This window comes from Pipistrellus hanaki, assembly GCF_964339955.1.
Source record: "Pipistrellus hanaki genome assembly, chromosome: 8".
Taxonomy (NCBI): Eukaryota; Metazoa; Chordata; class Mammalia; order Chiroptera; family Vespertilionidae; genus Pipistrellus; species Pipistrellus hanaki.
The window spans coordinates 76,668,125-76,689,091 of NC_140510.1; the positions used below are offsets into that span (position 1 = coordinate 76,668,125).

Here is a 20,967-nt window from a genome sequence, read left to right on the forward strand (position 1 = left end):
GAAATGGATCAGCAAAGTGTAGTGGCCAGCCCATCAGGACCATCAGCACTTGTTTTCCTATCCCTGAGCCAGATCCTACCAGACAAGACCTTAAAGTGAATGAAATATATCCACTTCACACACAAATGGAAATGCTGTGGTCCTAGAGAGCTGCTTGTTTGTTTTTTAATTGGGCGTTTACCCTCATTCTTTTCCATTGGCTTAAATTTAACCAGTGGAAGTTATTTTTAAGTACCGTTCATTCTATCCTCTGAAAAGGAAAGATTTGCCTTTCTAGAGAAAACTGAATTTGAGTGTATAGATGATACACACTGTCCTTGGCTTATTCTCCATCAAAGAAGGTTATTTATGTACTGCATGTTGAGCCTATTCAATCAGAATTCACAGTGCAGATTATGTTTCCGGGAGCAAGCATAAAAAACTGTAATGAAAAGGGAGTATCATGAAAAATGGCAGCAGCCATTGGTGATGTACCGGATGCCATAGAGCTACTCTCTTAGGGAGGCACTATGACTAAAATCCAAGTCCATAATTAGGAGTCCACATTACCATTAAATTGTAGTTTTTATCTTATAATTTCTTATTATATACCTTCCTGCAATTTCACGCCTTTTCTTCTTGTCTAGATCCTAATTATCTTGAGGCACAGATTGCAACTACTACTTGTTTCATTCCCTTACATCTTGGTAGAGATAAGATATTTAGTAAATTCCTGGCTGACCTGAAAGTATAAAATAATATCAGACTTAAAGTAAGTTCCTTATGAATTTTTTAAAAAATAAGAAACTCCTAAAAATCAGTAGGAAAATAATGAATAACCATGTATTGAAACAGACTGCCAAAACTAACAGCTGGCAAAGGGGAAGAGGGTTAGGAGGCTTGGTGAAAAAGGTGAGGGGTTAAGCAAAAAAATAAAATAAAATTTATGGACACAGACACCAGTCTGGGATTACCAAAGGGAAAGAAAGGGTGTAGGAGGTAGAAGAGGTAAAGGGCAGATCACCTGAAACCTATATAATTTAATTAACCAATGTTACCCCAATAAATTCAAGAAATAAAAAATAAAATAAAAAAGATTTCCTAAATTTATTGTCTAGTTTTGAAAGTATAGTATTCTGCTTAAAAAATAGCCTGATTATAATAGTAAGCACCAGTCAGAAGAAATAAAAAACAAAAGACTAGGTAAGAAGTTGCTTAGATAAATCCTTTTTGTAAAAAATAGCAGACTCTACTATTGACAGTATCAACAGCTAATTAAAAATTCTATTAGTAAAGATATAAAAGATGGCACATTTCCAATTCAGATTGACACTGAGGATATAGAGATAATTGATATTTGTTCAATAATCCTAAAATGTTTCACAGTCTCTAATAGATGCTATGCTGGCCAGAGAAACTTTCAAGTGCTAAAAATATATATATCCCAGGCACTTAGGAATATTTTCAGATTAAATAATGTGTCTTTGCAAAAAAAGTATAATGTCTTAGCTGAATGAGCATCAATCCACTTTAGTGGGTTGGCTGTTTAAGAAAAAAAGATCACTGAGTCAAGGAAATACATAGTGTAATTCATGTTTTTAATCTGCTTATAGTAGATGTAAGAAGAAAGTCAAGGGAGGATAATTACTACTTGAACTTTTAAATCTCAGAACTGCCTTTTGTAATGGTCACATAAATGAATGCATATTGAAAAAAATTATGCAATGACCATTAAATATTCCATTTTGGAAAAACAAGATCATAGCTTTAACAAAATGCTTTTGTCTTATAATTGGCTGCTTTTGATATTTAACTAAATATGTTGTGATATTTTTTTACACAGTAGATTAAAAACGTGGTATAGTAATTTTTCTAGTTAACAATCAGTTCTATCCTCAATAAATGCAGCTTTACTTTTGTCAATTTCAAAAGATGGACATATAAGATCTAAATGAACCTAGGACATTTTACAAAATTTTAAGAAATGGCCAGTCAGTTCTTGAGAAAGCACAATTCTTCTTTTCACAAGCAAACAAAAATTCAATGCCAAGAAAACTGGCATTATGCTAAAATATTCCCTGCCTCAAATATGTATCTGACTTAAGATAAAAATGGTTGCCTAATATCATTGACCAATTAATATCATCAAATGATAAATATTTAGAGGAAATAAATATACTCTATTAAAGCTAGTCATGCAACCCACATTGATCAATCTGAATTAACCTCCTGCAGATACCAATTACTATGGTTCACACGACTGACGAGTACGTAAGCTTAGCTCTGCCTAAATTCAAGTAATTTTTTTAAAAAGTGACACAGTATGCCAATATGGGGTGTGAACCAAAATGGAAATTCAACTTATCAAAAATATACTTCTAGATTTTGCTTCTAAGCAGGAGAGGGGGGACACAGTGTGTTGAAAGCATGCCAATTAAGAAGGGAAAATCGAGGAAGATCTCCAAATACCACAAATTAGAAGTAAAATGTATAGTATGTTTTCACCACTTTTCTGGAGCATTTGAAAATATTCAGAACTAAACTGACATGTGTATGCTTCTATTTACACACTCATTTTTATATTGCCTCATAATCAGATGACATAGGAAAGGAATTTTTTCATCCAACAAAATTTGAGAAGCTGTTTCTGACATAGACTAGCTGAGGAGTGCTTAAGTTTTATTTTATTACTCTGAGGCTTTGGGGGATATCTTTCTGATATTAAGAGACCTTAGGAAAGTTTCACTGTTGTGGGAATATCTATAATGTTGTAACCCCTGCAAGTGGCTGTGTGTGTGTGTGTGTGTGTGTGTGTGTGTGTGTGTGTGTGTGTCTATCTTTCTTTGTGAGATTGGTAGTTACACAGATATTACCCATATAGTTTTAAAAGTGCTTGAAAGTATACTTCCTAACCCCAACTCAAGCATTTAATAAGCAGTCCATGACTGGTTGGAAAAATGAAAGTTTTCAGTGTTATTGTTTTTAAATATGTTTTTATTGATTTTTAGAGAAAGAGGAAGGGAGAGGGATGGATGAAAGAGAAACGTCAAGAGAAACGGTTGCCTCCTGCATGCCCGCTATGGGGGTTCGAGCCTGTAACCAGGTCATGTGCCCTGACTAGAAACGAACCATGACCTCTTGGTTCCTAGATTGAAGCTTCATCACTGAGCCACACAGCCAGGCAGAAGTTTTCAAAATCAATTATTGTATAACATCAGTTTACATACTATAAAAAAGGATATCCATGAGGAGCACAGGGTACTTGAAAAGGAGAGAAATGGACAGTTCAGGGAGTGGACACCAGGTGGGAAGTCAGCACCTCCTCTTGCACCCTACATCCCTGAAATGCCCCTGAAGGCCTGCATGTGAGCAAAAGTAGACTTGTTCATTTTGTTCACTGAAAACAGCTGGTTGGCTCAGATATTTCAGGTAATATGCTAATAAGGCTGATACTATCGATATATAAACTATACCCCTTTATTGAAAATTGATACATTCAAAAATCACTTTATACCCACTGTGGTCCAAGTACTCTAACAGATGCTAAGGACTCAGATTAGTATTTTTTAAAAGCATGAAAAGGAGGTCTTTGTATTCAAGTAATTTGCAATTCTTATAAGTAGTCAAAACGGTAACTCCAACCCCAGGTGAACATCTGAAATGTGTTCTCTTGAACAGAGGCCTACAAGCTGAGGGAACAAAGGAACCCTATTTTCAGGGAGGACATTGGAGCATGTCATCTGTATATACAAAAGGTGGCATGTTCCACCCCACATATAGCTTGTTGAAAGCATCTCTTCCTTGTCATCCTTCAACCTGAACCCCTCCTGCTGGAGCCATCCTTGGAGAATCAACTCAGCCACCCTTACCTTTCACTGAAGTGCAGAAATGTGTCTGACTGGTCTGTGTGTAACAGCCCTGGGTGCCATCCAGACAGAAAGTATGCTGGAGGCTTAAGATGCACATTTTAAGATCTAACAAGCATGCTTCCAACAGGCAGTAGTTATTTTGGTAAACTATTGCTAATCTTTACCATCTTGTATTCACACTTTTTATCTTTTTTTTTTCTTCCAAATTTCTCATATGATAGATAGATCACCTTTAGTTGGTTATTTCATTTGAATAGATCCAAAAGCACATGAGAAAGATTTATATTCTGATGATTTTTTAATATTTTTGATCATCTGTGGAACTAATGATCTATTTACATCACTGAATCTTTTTCCTCAGGACACAGCATCTTGCCTTCGAATTTGAAGTTAAATTATACTTATATGAAATTTTCCCACTTAGAGGATTCGAGTAGATACTTTCTGCTATGATTCACTTTTGACTTTTTAATTATTTTTGGCCTGCACTCTTCAATTATTCAGCAAGCATTAATTGAGAAGCTAGGCATTTAGGGGAAAGAGCAAGATGAGTAAAATACTACCTCATCCCTTAACAAATTCATGGTTAAGAGAGAGGAGAGAAAACAATACACAACTAATTACAATGAAGTTAAACTGTGATAAATACGGTAATGGTCTATGAAAGTGCTGCATGATCACAGAGAAGGCAGCCATGAATAAATAGTGTTATAGGTGGGACAATAAGACAGGCATTCCTTATCATCCAGTATAATAGATACTTGCAATGAAATCATTAACATCAATTAGAAAGTACAACTTAACTGGGCAACATATTGAAAGAGACTTTTAAATTTTTAAATTCTTAAACGCATCAATAATATATGATATTTTTGCTGCTGACTAGAGAGGAATTTAAGTCTCAGGAAGATTTTTCATTTGAAATCTAAGGGGTTTTCCAAGCAATCAGGGTGCTTATAATTATAATTTCTTTCTCCAAAGCTGACAGAGAAGACAGTTGAAAAGTTTAGGGTGAAACTTTCTGGGAAAATAGCAGCAGTTAGTTGAGTCAGGCAGATAACTTCAGTTTCCAGTGGTCTGTGAAAGTTTTGTCAAAATAGTTCTGTTGATAGGTGTTGATAGAGGGGTTCACATATTATCTATCATATATATATATATATATATATATATATATATATATGTACATATATATATATATATATATATATATATAGAGAGAGAGAGAGAGAGAGAGAGAGATGAGAGATGTTTTTTAAAGATGGAGCAAATTGAACTTTTGTTATAGTTTTGAAAAAAAAAATCAACTTGGGTATCAAAAGGCCATTTTTTTCCCATTTGTCCCACATATTGGCAACAGATATGACAACTCAAGCTACCTGAACAAGCAAGTTCCATGATTCATACAATTCACCTACCCTTTAAACTTTTTCACCTTAATAATTATACCAAAACTTCATTAATCTGGGCTTTACTAATAAGGTTCTTTCATAATTCTTTTGAACATTTCACTTTCGCAGAAGGGGTTGGGGGGATAAGCCACACATCCCAGTGCCAGGTGCAGGCTAGGCCTTCGGCAAATGAAGATGAAATGGAACCTTCAGCTCACATTTCATTACTCCATGTGACTCTTCCGTATCTCAGGTGTTACAAGGATGAATATTGGAGCCAAGAAGGCTGGTCTTTAAGTGATGTGTGAACTAAGTCTTCTAAAAGAAATTCTACTCGGTGAGTTGAGTTAGGACAAGTTAAAGGATTAGTATGTTTTAGAAAGATTTGCGGCCAACAGATTCAAGCCAGAAGCATTTGCTGCATTGCTCTCAATCAAGCTGAAAATTTAATTAGCCGTGACATCCCCATCCCTGCGAGTTTCACCAATGCAGGTCATACAGCAATTATTAAAATAACTCCTCCGCCTAGGGTTCCAAGTATAACGGAAGAAGCTGGAGGAACTGGGCAAAGCTTTGCAGACACCCCTAGGAGTGTGTGTATGTGAAATTGCTACTTCCCCCTCAGCTATGTCAGAAAATGGAGGATTGTTATTATTCATTTAAAAATGTGTATGTTTTCATTGATTTAACGGAGGGGAGTTATTGATCAGCTGCCTCTTGCACACCCCTTACTGGGTATCAAGTCCAAAACCTGGGCATGTGCGACTGACTGGGAATTGAACCAGCAACTTCTTGGTACATGGGATGATGCCCAACCAACTGAGCCTCACTAGCCAGGACAGGATTGTTATTATTCTTGCTAATAATCTCTGTCACTTAGGTGCCAAAGGTTGAAAACTAGCTTTTAGTTATATTAATAGCTTTAGTTGTATTAAGTCATTTAGCCTTCTCCCTGTGAGTTAGGTACTATTATATTTCTCATCTTCCAGGTGACAGAGAGGTTAAATAATTTGCCCGTGGTCACAAAATTAGAATGAGACAGAACCCGGTTCCAAACCCAGGCTCCCTGGCTCCTTCTGCCACGCTGCTTCTCCATTTCCGAAACAGCAGAGTGCTGCACGCCCTCCACTGCGGCGGGGCTGTTAGAAAAAGGCCTTCTTCAGTGGAGCTGCTAGGTGTGGAGGTTGCCTCCTGTGCAGATCCGAAGGCGCAAGTCTACATGCAAATCTCCCTCATTAAAACCATAATTAATTTATGGAAAGTGAAATGTTATTATTTCAGGGACGAATGCACGTTGGAATATGCTGATGATTTTAATGAACCCAGGGGCTCTTCTGGGATACTTCCGCTGTATATTTGCAAGCAGGTCGCTGTAGATTTTCTGAGAGGGGGGGATACAGAGACTGCTGCAATTTATTGAAAATGCAGAAGACTCCGTGCACTCTATAAGGAATACGGGGCTGTGATAGGGAAGTATCTGTAGGAAGGCCCTGGCATCATCAGCTCTTTGAAACCCACAGCTCTTCTTCAGGGGGGTCGTTGCTTGTGTCATAGATTCAGCCGCAGGACCAGGTTGTGTAGATGTTGGACCCACAGTAAGGTGTCCAACATAATTGTTATGTTTGACATTTAGAACCATTCATTTAGGTTCCTTCCTCTATGTTCCCCTAGAAACATATTTTCATTTTTAATCTGTTAATAACTCACAGTATGAAAACATCCAGGATTTGGCTTACTTTGTCTCTTTACATGCTACAGAGTGTGAGGTTGGTTTCATTGATTATATTTCTACATTGCAAGAAAGACTCACATGACACACCATCCTAAGCTCTGAAAGAAAATGGGTCACACCTAAATATTTTGTCTTATCAATTCCACTTCTTTATCATCTGTATTAGTTTTCTATTGCTGCTGTAACAAATTGTCACAAACTTTGTTGCTTGAACAGCACAGATTGAGTATCTTACCATTCTCAAGTCACTATTCAGAAATCAATTTCACTGTGATAAAGACTAGTTATCTTAAAGGCTGGATGATTTCTTCTGCAAACTCTGGGGAAGAATCCTTGCCCTTGCCTTTAGTTGGCTGCCTGAACTCCAGCTCATGGCTTCTTCCTCTGTCTTCAAAGTCCATCTCGCCCACTCCGTTTCCACTGTCACATGGCCTTCTCTCTCAAACTCTGCTTCCCTCTGCTTCCATCATATTTGTGAGTGCCACGCACTGTGCTAGATAGTGGAGTCATATCCATAGTCAGGGAATAGGTCTGTGCTCCTGTGAAGCTTACATTCTTGTAAACAGATACATGGGAGAGATCAGGTCATGTGGTGATTGAACTATAAAGGAAAGAAAATAGGATAAGATTGTAGGGAGAAGGGACATCACAGTGATGTGCCAGCCACAGGAAGCCCTGATGGCAGAGGGTTGCAGACCGAAAGAGCAGCAAGTGCTAATCAAACCAAAGGCATTGAAGCCACATGATCGAAGTTTGATAACTAAGATAAAGCTGCATAAGCCAAAATCATGGAGGGCTTGTGTCTGATGACGTAGCCTCATAGGTTGGTGTTATCTAAATGTGAAAGGAAGAGATGGGAGGTTTTTAAGTAGAGAAGCAGTTAAACTTTCATTCTTTAGGAGATCATCCAGGCTGCTACCTGAAGAGCAGATTCTCCCTACAGGGAGATATCTAGCCATACCCTTCCTCCACTTAAAATATATATATATATATATATATATATATATATATATATATATATATATATATATATATATATGTCTTTATTGTTAATAGATGGAACCTGAATATCTAAAGCTCAGGTAGTAATGAAGGGAATTAAAGGTGTTTTCCCCACATCTTAAAACTCAGACCACTGCTATACCCTGCTAACCACAATAAAAAATATCATTCTCTCCCTTATTCCCAACACTTCACAGTCATGTTGGGAATTTATGGTTCCAATAAGAAGTAAACCAAACCTCTTTTCAAGTGTTAAGAGATTTCCTATATTAATTTGAAATATAACCTGGAGCAAAGAGCCACCAGGTGGAATAAGGAATAGGGAGCCATTAAATAATAGAATGCTGTGGTCAGAACTGAGAATGACAACTCAAGAGTATGTTTGACATAATGTCTGTTGGTCATTGTGGAGGGACAAATGAAGATAGATCGATGTTAGACTCCATAGTGTGAAAACTCATAGGGCCTCATATAAAATAAAAAATCCTCACTGTCATTCTCAAAACCATGTGCAGGTAGCATATGTTCCTCAAGTAGCCTACCTTAAGCTACACACAATTGGAAACCAGTGGTTGTGGTTGAAGGTTTCTCCTCGACCTCCATTGGAACGGAATAAGGTGATTCCTCCTAGCTGTCTGCTTACCTAATTGTCCAACAGCTCATTGGCTGAGTCACTGTAGACACAGTGGGTGCCTCCTGGATTAGCTTGTTGGACCTCCTGCTGGCTGCATGGTGGGGATCATCTAAGGTGTGGTTGGCTTTTCCTCATGTCCCATTCTTAGCATGTACATGGAGGAGGCCAGGTGACTAGAATCCTCCTGGCGCCAGTTCATCTTACAACTGAACTCCTATTAAGGAGGCCTTGCCACTCCCTTTTTAGAATTAGAAGGAGGCTTAGTTTGCATTTGTGATGGGCAGGCCTGTGGTTCTTCCACCTGTCACTCCAATGTTCCCAGTTCTTGTAATGTAGCCTAGCACAGTTCTGAGTACATAATAAACACTCAGTAAATGTTGGAACCTAAGAAACCAAATTGATTGACAGGGTCAGTTTTTTTTGGCATGTGTCTAGACTTTTGAGAATAATCTATATGACTCTCCAAGACAAAGTCACATCTTGAAAAGGCAAGAATAACAATCCTAACAAGCATTGCAGGCAATACAGTGGTTCAGTACAATATTTTTGCTGAACTGTTTAAAGTTTCTTGTATAAATAGGATGGGGGAGGCAGAGAAAGACTGCACTTTCTGCTTCTTTTAAAATGCTTTATCCTGCAGGGCACGTAAATTTTTAAGAATCCCCCACATTGGGCTGGATGGAGATGTTAGGTGCACAGTGTGTGTTTATCCTGTCTCAGATACAGTCGTGGTTTCACACCTGGTTTGTCCAGGTCCCGTGGAAGTTGCTAGTCCTTTTAAAGCTCTTCCTAAAACCAGAGTTCTTTCCAAGAAGACATCTGGCATTTACGGCTAAGAAAACAAAGGAAATAGAGCCGCATTGGCTGGGTGGATGTCCACTTTCCCTGGGCATCAGCACATTTTTATGCGGAAAGCTTTTAGAGACAAAGATCAAAGACATGTCCAGGGGAGCACTGGCAGGTGTGAAATTCCAGGTGACAAATGGAAGGAAAAGAAGAGTGTGAAGGGAAAGGAAAGGAAATGTGGCTGGTTTCCTTTTATTCTCTGGATTCTTCCTGTTTCCTCCCCAGGAAGTTTATGTAGACGTACAGTACCTCAAACAGTCAGCATTCGGGATTTATTCTCATTCTTTCCCATATGATGAAAACCACTACCCTGTCAACAGCCAGCCATTTATTTTTGTAGATATCACCCCAGGGAGGTCCAGGATTGAAAAGTGCTATATTTCAGATAATTTTAATACAGAAAACTTACTTTCCCCTCTGCTTTCCACAGTGGATGCACAAAAATGGGGAGAATTATAAAAAATAAATAAGGCTATTTTTTGCTACATTCAAATGTCACAACAATAAGCATAATGAACAAGAATAAAGCCCATCAATAACTTATGAACTTTATTCAACCCGCAGAGCCCTCTCAAGGGCAGAGTCTCATAGCTCTTTCTTTGGTGTTAGGCCAGCAGCCTGGACCTCTTTTAATGTCTTTGCTGCCAAATGAGACCCTTGGTAGGGGCAGCGTTGGGGGTGGCTGTGAGGGAGCCATGCATTATTAGAGAAGATAGCGAGCACTCTGTCATTTGTTCCCCTCAGCCCCTCTTTGGGGCTAATTTTCCAATGAAAACTAAAGGATGTTTACTAAGCACTTCTGAGAAATGTGTCCGCATTATGAGAAAACAAATTACAGGAACTCAGCACATTAGCAATGGAGGAAGTTTAATGGGTCTGGGAAAGGTATAAATTTAGGGAAAATGTAAATTGCAATCATAAGAGCGTCTTCACTGAATGCCAATTCTCTTGAAACGGTAGTATTTAGTAGCAATGGGGAACTACTAGAGGATCTTGCCCTTTGACATGGTAAAAAATACAGGATTGAAAATGACCGCCATGATTGTAGAATATGAAATGCACTCAGTGTCAAATAGGTGAAAACCGTTTGGTGTGGGAAATTCGGTAGGAGCTGGACCCTGTGGGATATGGAAATCTTCTCTTGGTCATCCTACCTACACAAAGAACTGGTGAGCCGCTCAGAGGAGGAGAATGTCCTGAGACCACACTCAGGGGTTTCTCAGACTTTATTGCCTTAACCTGCTCTAATGAGCACCAGCAGCATCCTTGCCCCATGCCAGATGGCAAACCATGGATACAAATTCATGTACAATATTCCTGCTTAAACACAATGTCCACAAGGCACAGCATTATTTGTTTCTGCAAGTCATGAAATGGTAGATGTATGTCTGTGTGCAAAAAGAAAAACATGAAGAAAAAGTCTCCTTAAAAGATTCAACTAATGGCATTAAAGAGTTTGCATGCCAGTATTGTAGAATGTAAATTTTACTTTCCAGAATTTTTTTTTTTATTCCAGGATAAGTGATAGATTCTCCCATCAATGTAGTTCCCTTAACCACATCAGGTCTAGTTTATGGTGACAAGAAAAATGCACAGGGGAAAAAAAATCATTTAATACCATTTAGAAAATGTTATAGATACCAAGGAAAGGATGAGAAAGTAGTGGAAAATATGAATGCACTTAAAATAGTCTTGTTGACAAATTGAAACATTGATCTCAAATAGTGCATGTGACTCAATGATGATAATAATGATAATAAACATAATAAAGCAGCCGTAATTTTTCTTGACCAGGTATATTGCAGCTCAAAGTGGCTTTCATAAAAAAAAAGCTGAAGAAACTGGGCCTGGTTGCTGGAACAAAGGATAATTGTAGTGACCTAATTGCAGCTTCTATTATGAAAGCAGAAATGATAGCAGGACAAATTATCTCCACTGTCAAAAGAGAAAGCTGTATAGCAGGTAGTTCGCAATCTCTTTTAATGATACTACCTCTTTTACCCCATAGCTCTACCCTGAAAAGCCTTTTCTGACCTCAGCTACTGTCCCCACTGCAGGTAGCAAATCATCTCTTCTTCTATCTATTCATCTGTGTCTTTGCTGTTTTGGGCTCACAGAGTAGCAACAAAGAGGATTCCAGCGGCTACATTTTCCTAGCACTGGTCAAGTCGATCAGAACTATACTGCTGACACCTTCTGAGTGAGCCCAATCAATCAATAGTACGCGAAACTAGCAACATTTTATAAAGTTTTTGAGGGTAAAGTATAAAGTATGAAATGCGAATCAATAATTTTAAGTGGACTTATAAAAGGCAAATGACAAACAGAAAAAATATATGCAATCTATTTCACAGATAAAGTGCTAATATTGCTGCTACACAAAGGTCTTTGAAAAATCGAGGGGGGGAATGACAATCTGATAGAAAAATCAGCCAAAGATATGGATACCTTGCAGAAGAGGAAATGAAAATGGCCCTTAAACATATGAAAAGATACTCAGCATCACATAATAAGAGACAGGCTAATTAAAACTTCACTGAAATATTACTTCTCACTTATGTTTATCAAACATCTCAAAGTTCGACAATATATTCTGTTGGTGAGACTGCAGAGAAATAGGCATCCTTCTACATTGCAGGTAGTAATGCAAAATAGATCAATTATGGAGGGAAATTTGTCATAATCTGGGAATATTATATGTGACTTCTCTTTGACCCATCAATCCTACGTCTGTGAATTCATCTGAAAGCCACAATAGCAAAAATATGGGCTGACTTTTGCATAAGATCTGTCATTACAGCATTATTTGTAATAGGAAATACCCAAATGTCCAAGAATATGGGACTCACTGGAACAAAAGCATGTTCACACAGTAGACATACTATGAAACTTCTTTTTTAAATGAGAAAGATCTCTTTTTGCTGACACTCAGTTTCTTCTAGATACTAGTATATGGAAAAGCAAAGTAAAGGGGGAGAATACTTTTGGGAACCAGTATTCAACCCACTGCAGTACTCTTCTCCCAAAATAGTTGAACCTGAGTGTAACTGAGCCTCTAGCCGCCTAACACAGTAGCCGCTGGTCATATGTAGCTATTTAGATTTAAATTAATTAAATGTTAAAAAGTGTACCTCCGTCACACTGACCACATACGGATTTCCCTCATTACAGGAAGACCTGTTGGGCAGTGCTGCTCTAAAACTGCCTTTCATAAACAGGAAGTATGGAGGGGATGGAGAAATAAATTAAATCACATCATGAAGAAGCATGTGGGACCACTTATAGGACAGTCTGTCTGGTCACTACAACAATTCAATGGCATGGAAATTTTTTAAAAAAAAACGAAAAGGAAAAAGAGTATGGTTCTCTATACAGGAAATGAGGCTTAAAAGATATAACCAAATTTAATGTGTGATTAGCTTTTGGAGCCAAATCCAAATAAATCCACTGAGAAAGAGACTTTTTAGGCACCTGGGGACATTTGTTTATAAACTAGGCATTAGCTGACATTAAGAATATTGTTCATTTTTTTATATAATATATTTTTACTGGTTTCAGAGAGGAAGGGTGAGAGAGAGATAGAAACATCAATGATGAGAGAGAATCATTGATCGGCTGCCTCCTGCACACCCCGACTGGGGAATCGAGCCTGCAACCCTGGCATGTGCCCTTGAATCAAACCCCGGGACCCTTCAGTCCGCAGGCTGATGCTTTATCCACTGAGCCATCAGCTAGGACCATTGTTCATTTTTAAGTGAGATGATGGCATTGTTGTTATATGATAAAATGTGTTGTTGTTTTTGTTTGTTTGTTTTTACATACGTCTCTGAGAGTAAAAGCAAAAATCTTCACCCTGGACTTCAAGGTCCCGCAGGATCTAGGCCCCCATTCCCACTCAGGTCATCGAACTCCTCGCTCTCTCACTCTGGCCTCTGCTGTTCTTGGCACTTGCCTGCCTCAGGACTTTACACCTGTTACCCCCTCTGCATGACGTAGTCTCCCCCAGCTGTCAATACAATTCCATCTTCTTCTTCTTCAAGCCTTTATTTCAATATTCTCAGGGGTGCCTTTTCTTATCATATATTTAAAAGTATAAACCCCCCACTCCACCCCCATCACTCCAGTACCTTTCCCTGTTTTATACTCCTCTATAACAATTACTACCATCTATCATCATTTTTATTTTAATTAATTACTTTGTTGTCTATTTCTGCCTCCCCTCACCAGAATTTAAATTCCGTAAGAGCAAGAATTTAAATGCACTATTGAATCTTCAGTATCAACAACAAAACTAAAACATGTAGATGCTCAATAAATATTTGTTGAACGATAAGTGAAGAATCTCATAATTGACTTAAGTTATCCAGTATTTAGAAGATGTGTTTATGGATTAATAAGAATGATATGTATTTATCAAAATCAATATCTGGCTTGTAAATTAGTACTTTAAAAGTGTTTAAATTGCCTGAAAAAGGGCTGTGTTTCCTTAAGCAATTTAAATATTTTCCCAGCAATCACAGTCATTCTGTTAATTTATGATAATTCTTTTTAGGTAATGCATTTCAAAGGAGAAGAATTATATATAAGTATATTTATAATAAATTATTCCAAGTATTTTTAGATTTTATCACATAGATATATACAGAGTGGGAGAAAAGTAGGCTAAGTTTGTTAGTACAAAAATAATACAATCCTATATAATAAAGAGCTAATATGCAAATGGTCATCACGCCCTCGCACCCTTGCACCTGGAACTGCTCAGACACTCAACACTGGAGAGAGAGCAATGGAGACTAGCCAGGCTGCTGTCCAGGAGGAGGACTATCTGCTCGCCCCTCAGTCCCAGGCACTAGCGCCTGTAGGTGTGGCCCAAAAGAGGGCCAGGCACCTGCGGCTACAGCCCAGGTGAAGCTGCCTGCCCATGGTCCCCTGTGGCTGCAGCTGGCCTGGGTGAAGCTGGCCCAGGTCTTGGGTGCCTATGGCTGGCCAGAGGGAGGGAATCCTGGGTCCCAGGTGTGGGGCAAGACAGAAGTAGTTAGGAGCAATCAGACCAGTAGGGGAGCAGTTAGGGGTGATCAGGCAGGCAGGCAGAGGGGTTAGGGTCAATTAGGCAGGCCACCAGGTGAGCAGTTATGAGCTAGCCATCCAGAATTGAAAGAGGCAGTCAGACATCCCCTGCAGGCCAGTCTGAAGGACCACCCCCATGCACGAATTTTGTGCACCAGGCCTCTAATAGTTAATAAATAATAATATAAGAATAAACCCTATTTCACAACTGTAAACATATCTTTGCCCTACCTTGTATGTAGCATAATTGGCATTTTTTAATTTAATTTTCATTTTTTTCTTTTGAGTTGTTTAATTGAAGTATGATTTATATACAGTGAACTGTCCAGGTCTTAACTAAGCAGAAGAATACCTCTGTTCTATTTTGATGAATGTATATCAAGGCGCAGAATGTTCCCTCATGCCCTTTCTCCCTGAGTGGAGCCCCACCCATGAAGCAACTGAATTTATTTTCAGTCCCCATGAGCTTGATTTTGCCTGATCTAGAGTTTCTTATCACTGGAAGCATGTAGTAAGCTCTTTTGTCATGTGCAGCTTCTTTCGCTAAGCAGCAGAATTTTGAGATTCATCCTTATAGTTGAGTATTTCAGGAGTTTATTTTGTGTTATTGATCATTTATAGGCTGTTATATGAACATTCCATTGCTTGCTTATCCATTTTCTTACTGATGGACATCTCAATGATTTCCATTTCTTGTTATGATGAATAAAGCTGCTACCAAACAGTCTTCGGCAATTTTTGTGGACAGATGTAGTTATTTCTCATGTATGAGTACCTGGGAGGTAAATTGTCTGTCATGACTTCAGTGCATGAAAGTTCAGAATGGTCCACAGCATTTCTAACACTTGATGTTGTCCTTCTCTTTCATTTTAGTAAGAGTATCTCACTGTGGTTTTCATTGGCATTTCCCTGATGACTTACAATGTTAAACACACTTCCTTTGCTTATTGGGCATTTCTAGATTTTCTTTGATATAATATCTGTTTAGAATTTTGCCCAGTTTTAAATGGGTCATTTTGCAAATATTTTCTCTCATTTGCCTGTCCTTTTCTTTTTATTCTATTTCTTTTCTTAAAATGTTTGTTGATTTTATTGGGGTGACTGTGCTAATAAGATTATATAGGTTTCAAGTGTACAATTCTATAATACATCATCTGTATATTGTGTTATGTGTTCACCATTCAAAGTCATCTCTTTCCATCACTATTTACCCATCCCCTCTACCCTCTCTTGCCTCCCCTTTTCTCTTCCCTCTGGTAATCACCATATTATCTGTGTCTGAGATTTTTTTATTTTTTATTTTTTTGCTTAATCCCGCCACCTTTTCAACCAGCACTTGAAATGTGGTTTGTGAAATCAAGAAACTGAGTTTTAAATTTTATATAATGATAATTAGTTCCAATTTAAATTTATATAGCACCATATGGTTAATGATTACCATACTGGACAATGAAGATGTAGGCAATAACCTAAACACTAGACTGCAACTAAAGAAATGGAATCAGAAGAGGATATCCAAGAGGTATAATGAAAAAAAATAAATAATGTTTTTATAGGGGGAAAAGGAGATTTAAACAATTTAAAGGCAGAGTACTGGGGAGAATGGGGGAACTGGTGGTACCACCCAATAAAAAGGCTACATTATCCAGGACTATTTTGAATGATAGCTATTTTAACAGCTTGACTTTCCAGTGATAAGGAGACCTCCAAAAGGAAATGACTATAAACAGTTAGAATTCTTACACTGAATTGTGGCAGGCGGTCCATACTCCCCTTTGCAAACATTGCCTTATCTTCTGCCTCTTGGATAGATCCTCATATGTGGCATAATAACGATGATTCAGAGAAATTTCTGTTTCACGTGCTGAGTGATTAATATGAAATTAGTTACTGCAATACTTAGTGGTACAGAGAGGACCAAAGAGAAATTTGGTTTTGTTTTAGAAAGGAAAAGTACAAGATAAAATATTGCTTGAGTACTTTTCACCCAAGAATCTCTGCATGCTCATATTAATGAGCAAACCTCAAAGAAAGAGAAGTGATAAAATAAGGAACACAGATACTAGTGTTCTGTTCCTGTGATATTAAAAAATCAAGCCTGGTGTATTCCTCTTTCATTCATGCACAAGTGTAGCCCCACAGGGCAGCCATGAGATGTTCATCTTTCTGCTGAATGATTCCTCTTGAAGGCATCCCACTTCGGAGTGATAGTAACTACATAGAACCCCACCCCCTAACTTTATTGATGCCCTGCACTCTATTTGCAATGAAAATCTGTCTCTATCATCTTAGTGCAGCAAGCATTCTGCAATAATCCAGTTGGCACTGTCCCTGGGAAGACTGTTTTGTTGCAGAATGGAGCAGGTTATCTCCTTTATATAAAAAAAAATTATTCAAAACAAATATCCATGAATCTAGGACTAACATGTATTGAAAGAGGATAGGCAGGGCCTCTTAACATGTGCCCTGCTGAGTAATCTTCCTTTCATCTTCATTCAAAATCCCTTGGAGATTCTGACTCCCCTTTGCAGAAATATGAATTCTCCTAATTATTTATATGCAGTGTAGGGTACATGATTTGACCTAGTCCAAAGAGAAATGCAGTCAAGTATCCTGACATTTATTTTCTTCTGTTGTGACTTGAAGATATATGCTGGTTCTTTATCCTATCCCTTCTTCATTTTTTTTTTTTCTCCTTTCCTCCTCTCTACAAAAAAAAAAAAAAAAAAAAAAAAAAAAAAGCCATTCTGCCTAAAGAGAAAGTACCTTGAAAGATCGTGGCTTTTAAAGATTTTTACAAAGAGTTTGATGTTCAGTAAAATAAAACTAGCTGCAATGTGCAAAAACAGCTGTTTTTATTTGAAGGGAATATATTGAGTTCAGTTTTTGTTTTCACTCATCTAAGCCTTCGATATATATCTCCAGGCAAATATAGATCTTTGGCTTCTAGCTCACAGCCCTCTCATATTCTCTGAGCCCAGGACTCTGGATTTGTCACCATCCTTTCTTGAGAGCCTTTCTTTCATCACCTTACCTCTCCCATCCTGTACATAATACACCTTGCTTGCCCAGTGATGTGTAAGGTTACATTCCCTCATTAGTGCTGAAAGCCTCCTGATACCATCAGATCACCATTGTCCTATAAAATACACAGTGACCTTTTCATTTTAACACCTAACTGGGAATTTAGGAGCGCTGGTCTAACACATTCCAGATTAAATGTCAAATGCTCAAATTCTGATGGGTTTGGAATCCACCTAAATATACTGTCCTGCTCCCAATCCCAATAGTCTACACAGTACACTGATCAGCAGTAATATCGTTTAAGGCTTTAGTACTGTGGAGTTGTGCCAGTAGTAGTGTTTAATTCCTTCATATGTGCCAATTCATCTCTGTCAGGAGTCTATTAATTTCTTCACTATTTTACTCTATCCCTAGTTCCTATGTAATGAGACACAATGATCCCCATTTATGTAACCAAGAAATTTAGAATCTCTGATAAATTGTATCTGCTCCCATTGCTTTTAGTAACCAGAAAGCCTCTGTATTTATTTTTCATATTCAAACCAACTCTTACAAGCTCTTTTCTTTAGGAGAATACACTGGAACTCCAGAGTGCCAAAGAGTGAAAGCATAGACCAAGTATGAGATTGTGATGGACTCTTTAACATGCACCCCTGTTCCAAGGCTGGCTTCCATAGTATCATATCAAAGATATACTGTTCCCATGAGCACATCCCACTTATAGGAAAGGAGTGGTAATGAAAATTAGCCTGCTGAAACTGGTTTGGCTCAGTGGTAGAGCGTCGGGCTGCGGACTGAAAGGTCCTGGGTTCAATTCTGGTCAAGGCCATGTACCTTGGTTGCAGGCACATCCCTGGTGGGGGGTGTGCAAGAGGCAACTGATTGATGATCCTCTCTCATCGATGTTTCTAACTCTCTATCTCTCTCCCTTCCTCTCTGTAAAAAATCAATTAAAATATATTTTTTTTAAAAAAAAGAAAGAAAGAAAGAAAGAAAGAAAGAAAGAAAGAAAGAAAGAAAGAAAAGAAAATTAGCCTGACTCTGCAATCAGCCCAGGCATCAGTGGGCAAGATGTCAAAGTACCTACAACATTGCTATAATAGCAGGCTCCTTACCAAATAAAGGACATAGATATAAAATTAATCTCACGGACTATGCTATTTGCATTTCTTTATGGTGTGGTCTTGAGTATACAGGTAAGTGGCAGCTAGGTTACCAACTAGGAGGAATTTGCATAGATTCAGAAGAGTGTTATCATTGTACTAGCATATAAACTCACAGATGTCTCTGTTACCTGTTCTGCATTTTTCAGGATTGGAGCAAAACATCAGGAGCTACGGGAAAAGCAGGCAAGAGGTCTTGTTGATTATGCTACTGGTACTATTGGATCACTGCATGATATGGACGATGATGAAATGGATCCCAATTATGCCAGAGTGAACCACTTCCGGGAACCATGTGCATCGGCAAATGTCTATAGGTCTCCGTCTCCCCCTCGGGCTGGACCACTGGTTTATCCTCGCGATGGCCGTCCACTCTCTCCAGAGAGAGATCATTTAGAGGGTCTCTATGCCAAGGTCAACAAGCCATACCATCCACCGGTGCCAGTTGACAGGTAATGTAATTTATTGAAAGATGAATGTAGTTTTAACTTAATAAGTTTGAAATTATCTCTACTTCTGAAGCATATAAGAATACATCCTTCAATCTATTAAAACTGAAATGACACAGTACCCTTGACAAGTGCTATGCTTTGACCGACCTGCAAGGTATTGGCAATCAAAAATAAGACAATAGCCAATTAGAAGATGACATGAATGAGTAGTAGAAGTTGAGTTCATGATACAACAGGGAGTGATTTTTTAAAGGAATATGGTGAAAGTCTTATTTAAAAGAGATGAGCTAAACACCCTACTGTGAATGTCTTATTTAAAAGAGAGGAGGAGTCTTAGGTGAGAATGATGACTTATCAGTAGGCATCATTGAGATGGAATCATAGATCACTGCAGAGGTGCAGAGGATTTTGAAAAGTAAGATTGAGATTTTATACTCATGTGATTCTGAATAGATATTCATGGATGAACAACAGTAGGAAAGGAGAACATCTTGGCAATAGGAGTTTGATGAAGTAGAAAAAGATAAGAGGTGACAAGGCCAAGGATCTTTAGGTATAGCAGCTAAGGCAAGAGATAATAGGACCATCCGTCACACAATTGAAGTAGGTAGGAAATAAGACGATTCCAACTCCACCTCCTGCCAAAAGCAAAATGCTTCATCTCTTGAAAGGCTGATATAAGAGCGTGTTAGTCAATATACATTGTTAGGTGACCCTTAGAATTTACACAGGCAAGGAATGAGTTGGCTGACCTTGGTTTAATCTGGCTGCAGCTTGAAGTCTGGAGGAAGGGGTGAAGGGGGAATGGTGGCAGGCACAAAGAGCTCTCATTCTAGGTGGAAAAAAAGACTTGTTTTCCAGGTTCCTTTTGGTCCTGACAACCACCCAGTCCCTATTAGTAACCAGCTTTTGTGTGGGTGCATGATATATTGCATATGTTTACCGTTTACATTTCCCCAGCTGGGTGATATTATGCACTTTCAATTAGGTTGGGGAGAGGTAGGGAAATCATGGCATTTTTATGCAGACTGTAAAGTGTAGCTTCACAAGACTGATTACCTTTCAGAGCCTTTCCAATAACCAAGTGGGAAGGAAGGAGCAATTTTTAATCCTTACTGTCAAGCTTCCAGGTTGATAGTATTAAAGAAAGATGGTCAAGTTTTTCTTTGGGATAAAATGAAAATATAAATTTCTGTGACTGTGTGAGACCGCCATAAGAACTAAACTGTTCATTCAAGCAACTGATTAAAAGTCAGTCTTTTTCTCCCAAGCCTTTATATAGGGTTGCATTTTTGTCATATAAATAACAAATACCAAGCATGAGGCCCAGACCATAGTAAACCTTACTTTCTCCAAATCAGATAGGTCTTCATAGTAATCCCCTTTCCCTGTGTCCACTGCTAGAATCCCAGCACAGAGGTCCTTTTTAGGAACTTCCAAAGCCAGTACTCCTTCATCCTAATTCCAAGAAAATACATGTGAAGTGTTCTGTTGAAAAATGGTTTACTTGTCAAAAGCTATGGAGAATTCTGGATTAAGTAATAGTGAACAAGTTTCCTTCCTGTTGTCTTTTTATCTCTAATGTACTCCTGTGCAATGTAAGTCTCTGAGAGGAGCACAAAACACTCAGCACTTATCACTCCCCAAATTGTTGTCACCTAATGTTTATTTCCACCCCAGATCTTGAGGCTATTCTTTGGAACACTAGGAGACACTATCCTGAGGCTAATTTGCACCCATGTAGATTTGACCAGGAGAGAAATTTCTTAGAATAATCATAACTGGAGCCGCAGTAGAATGATGTCAGAAAA

The 20,967-nt window shown here is 38.3% G+C and overlaps 1 protein-coding gene across 1 annotated transcript in view; it reads left to right on the forward strand.

Annotated features, from left to right (window-relative positions):
- PARD3B (par-3 family cell polarity regulator beta) overlaps positions 1-20,967 on the forward strand; it is an 861,040-nt gene that overhangs the window by 695,445 nt on the left and 144,628 nt on the right. Inside the window, exon 20 of the mRNA XM_084892180.1 lies at positions 18,854-19,156. Coding sequence (XP_084748306.1) covers positions 18,854-19,156 — 303 coding nt within the window. The remainder of the gene's footprint in view (positions 1-18,853; positions 19,157-20,967) is intronic.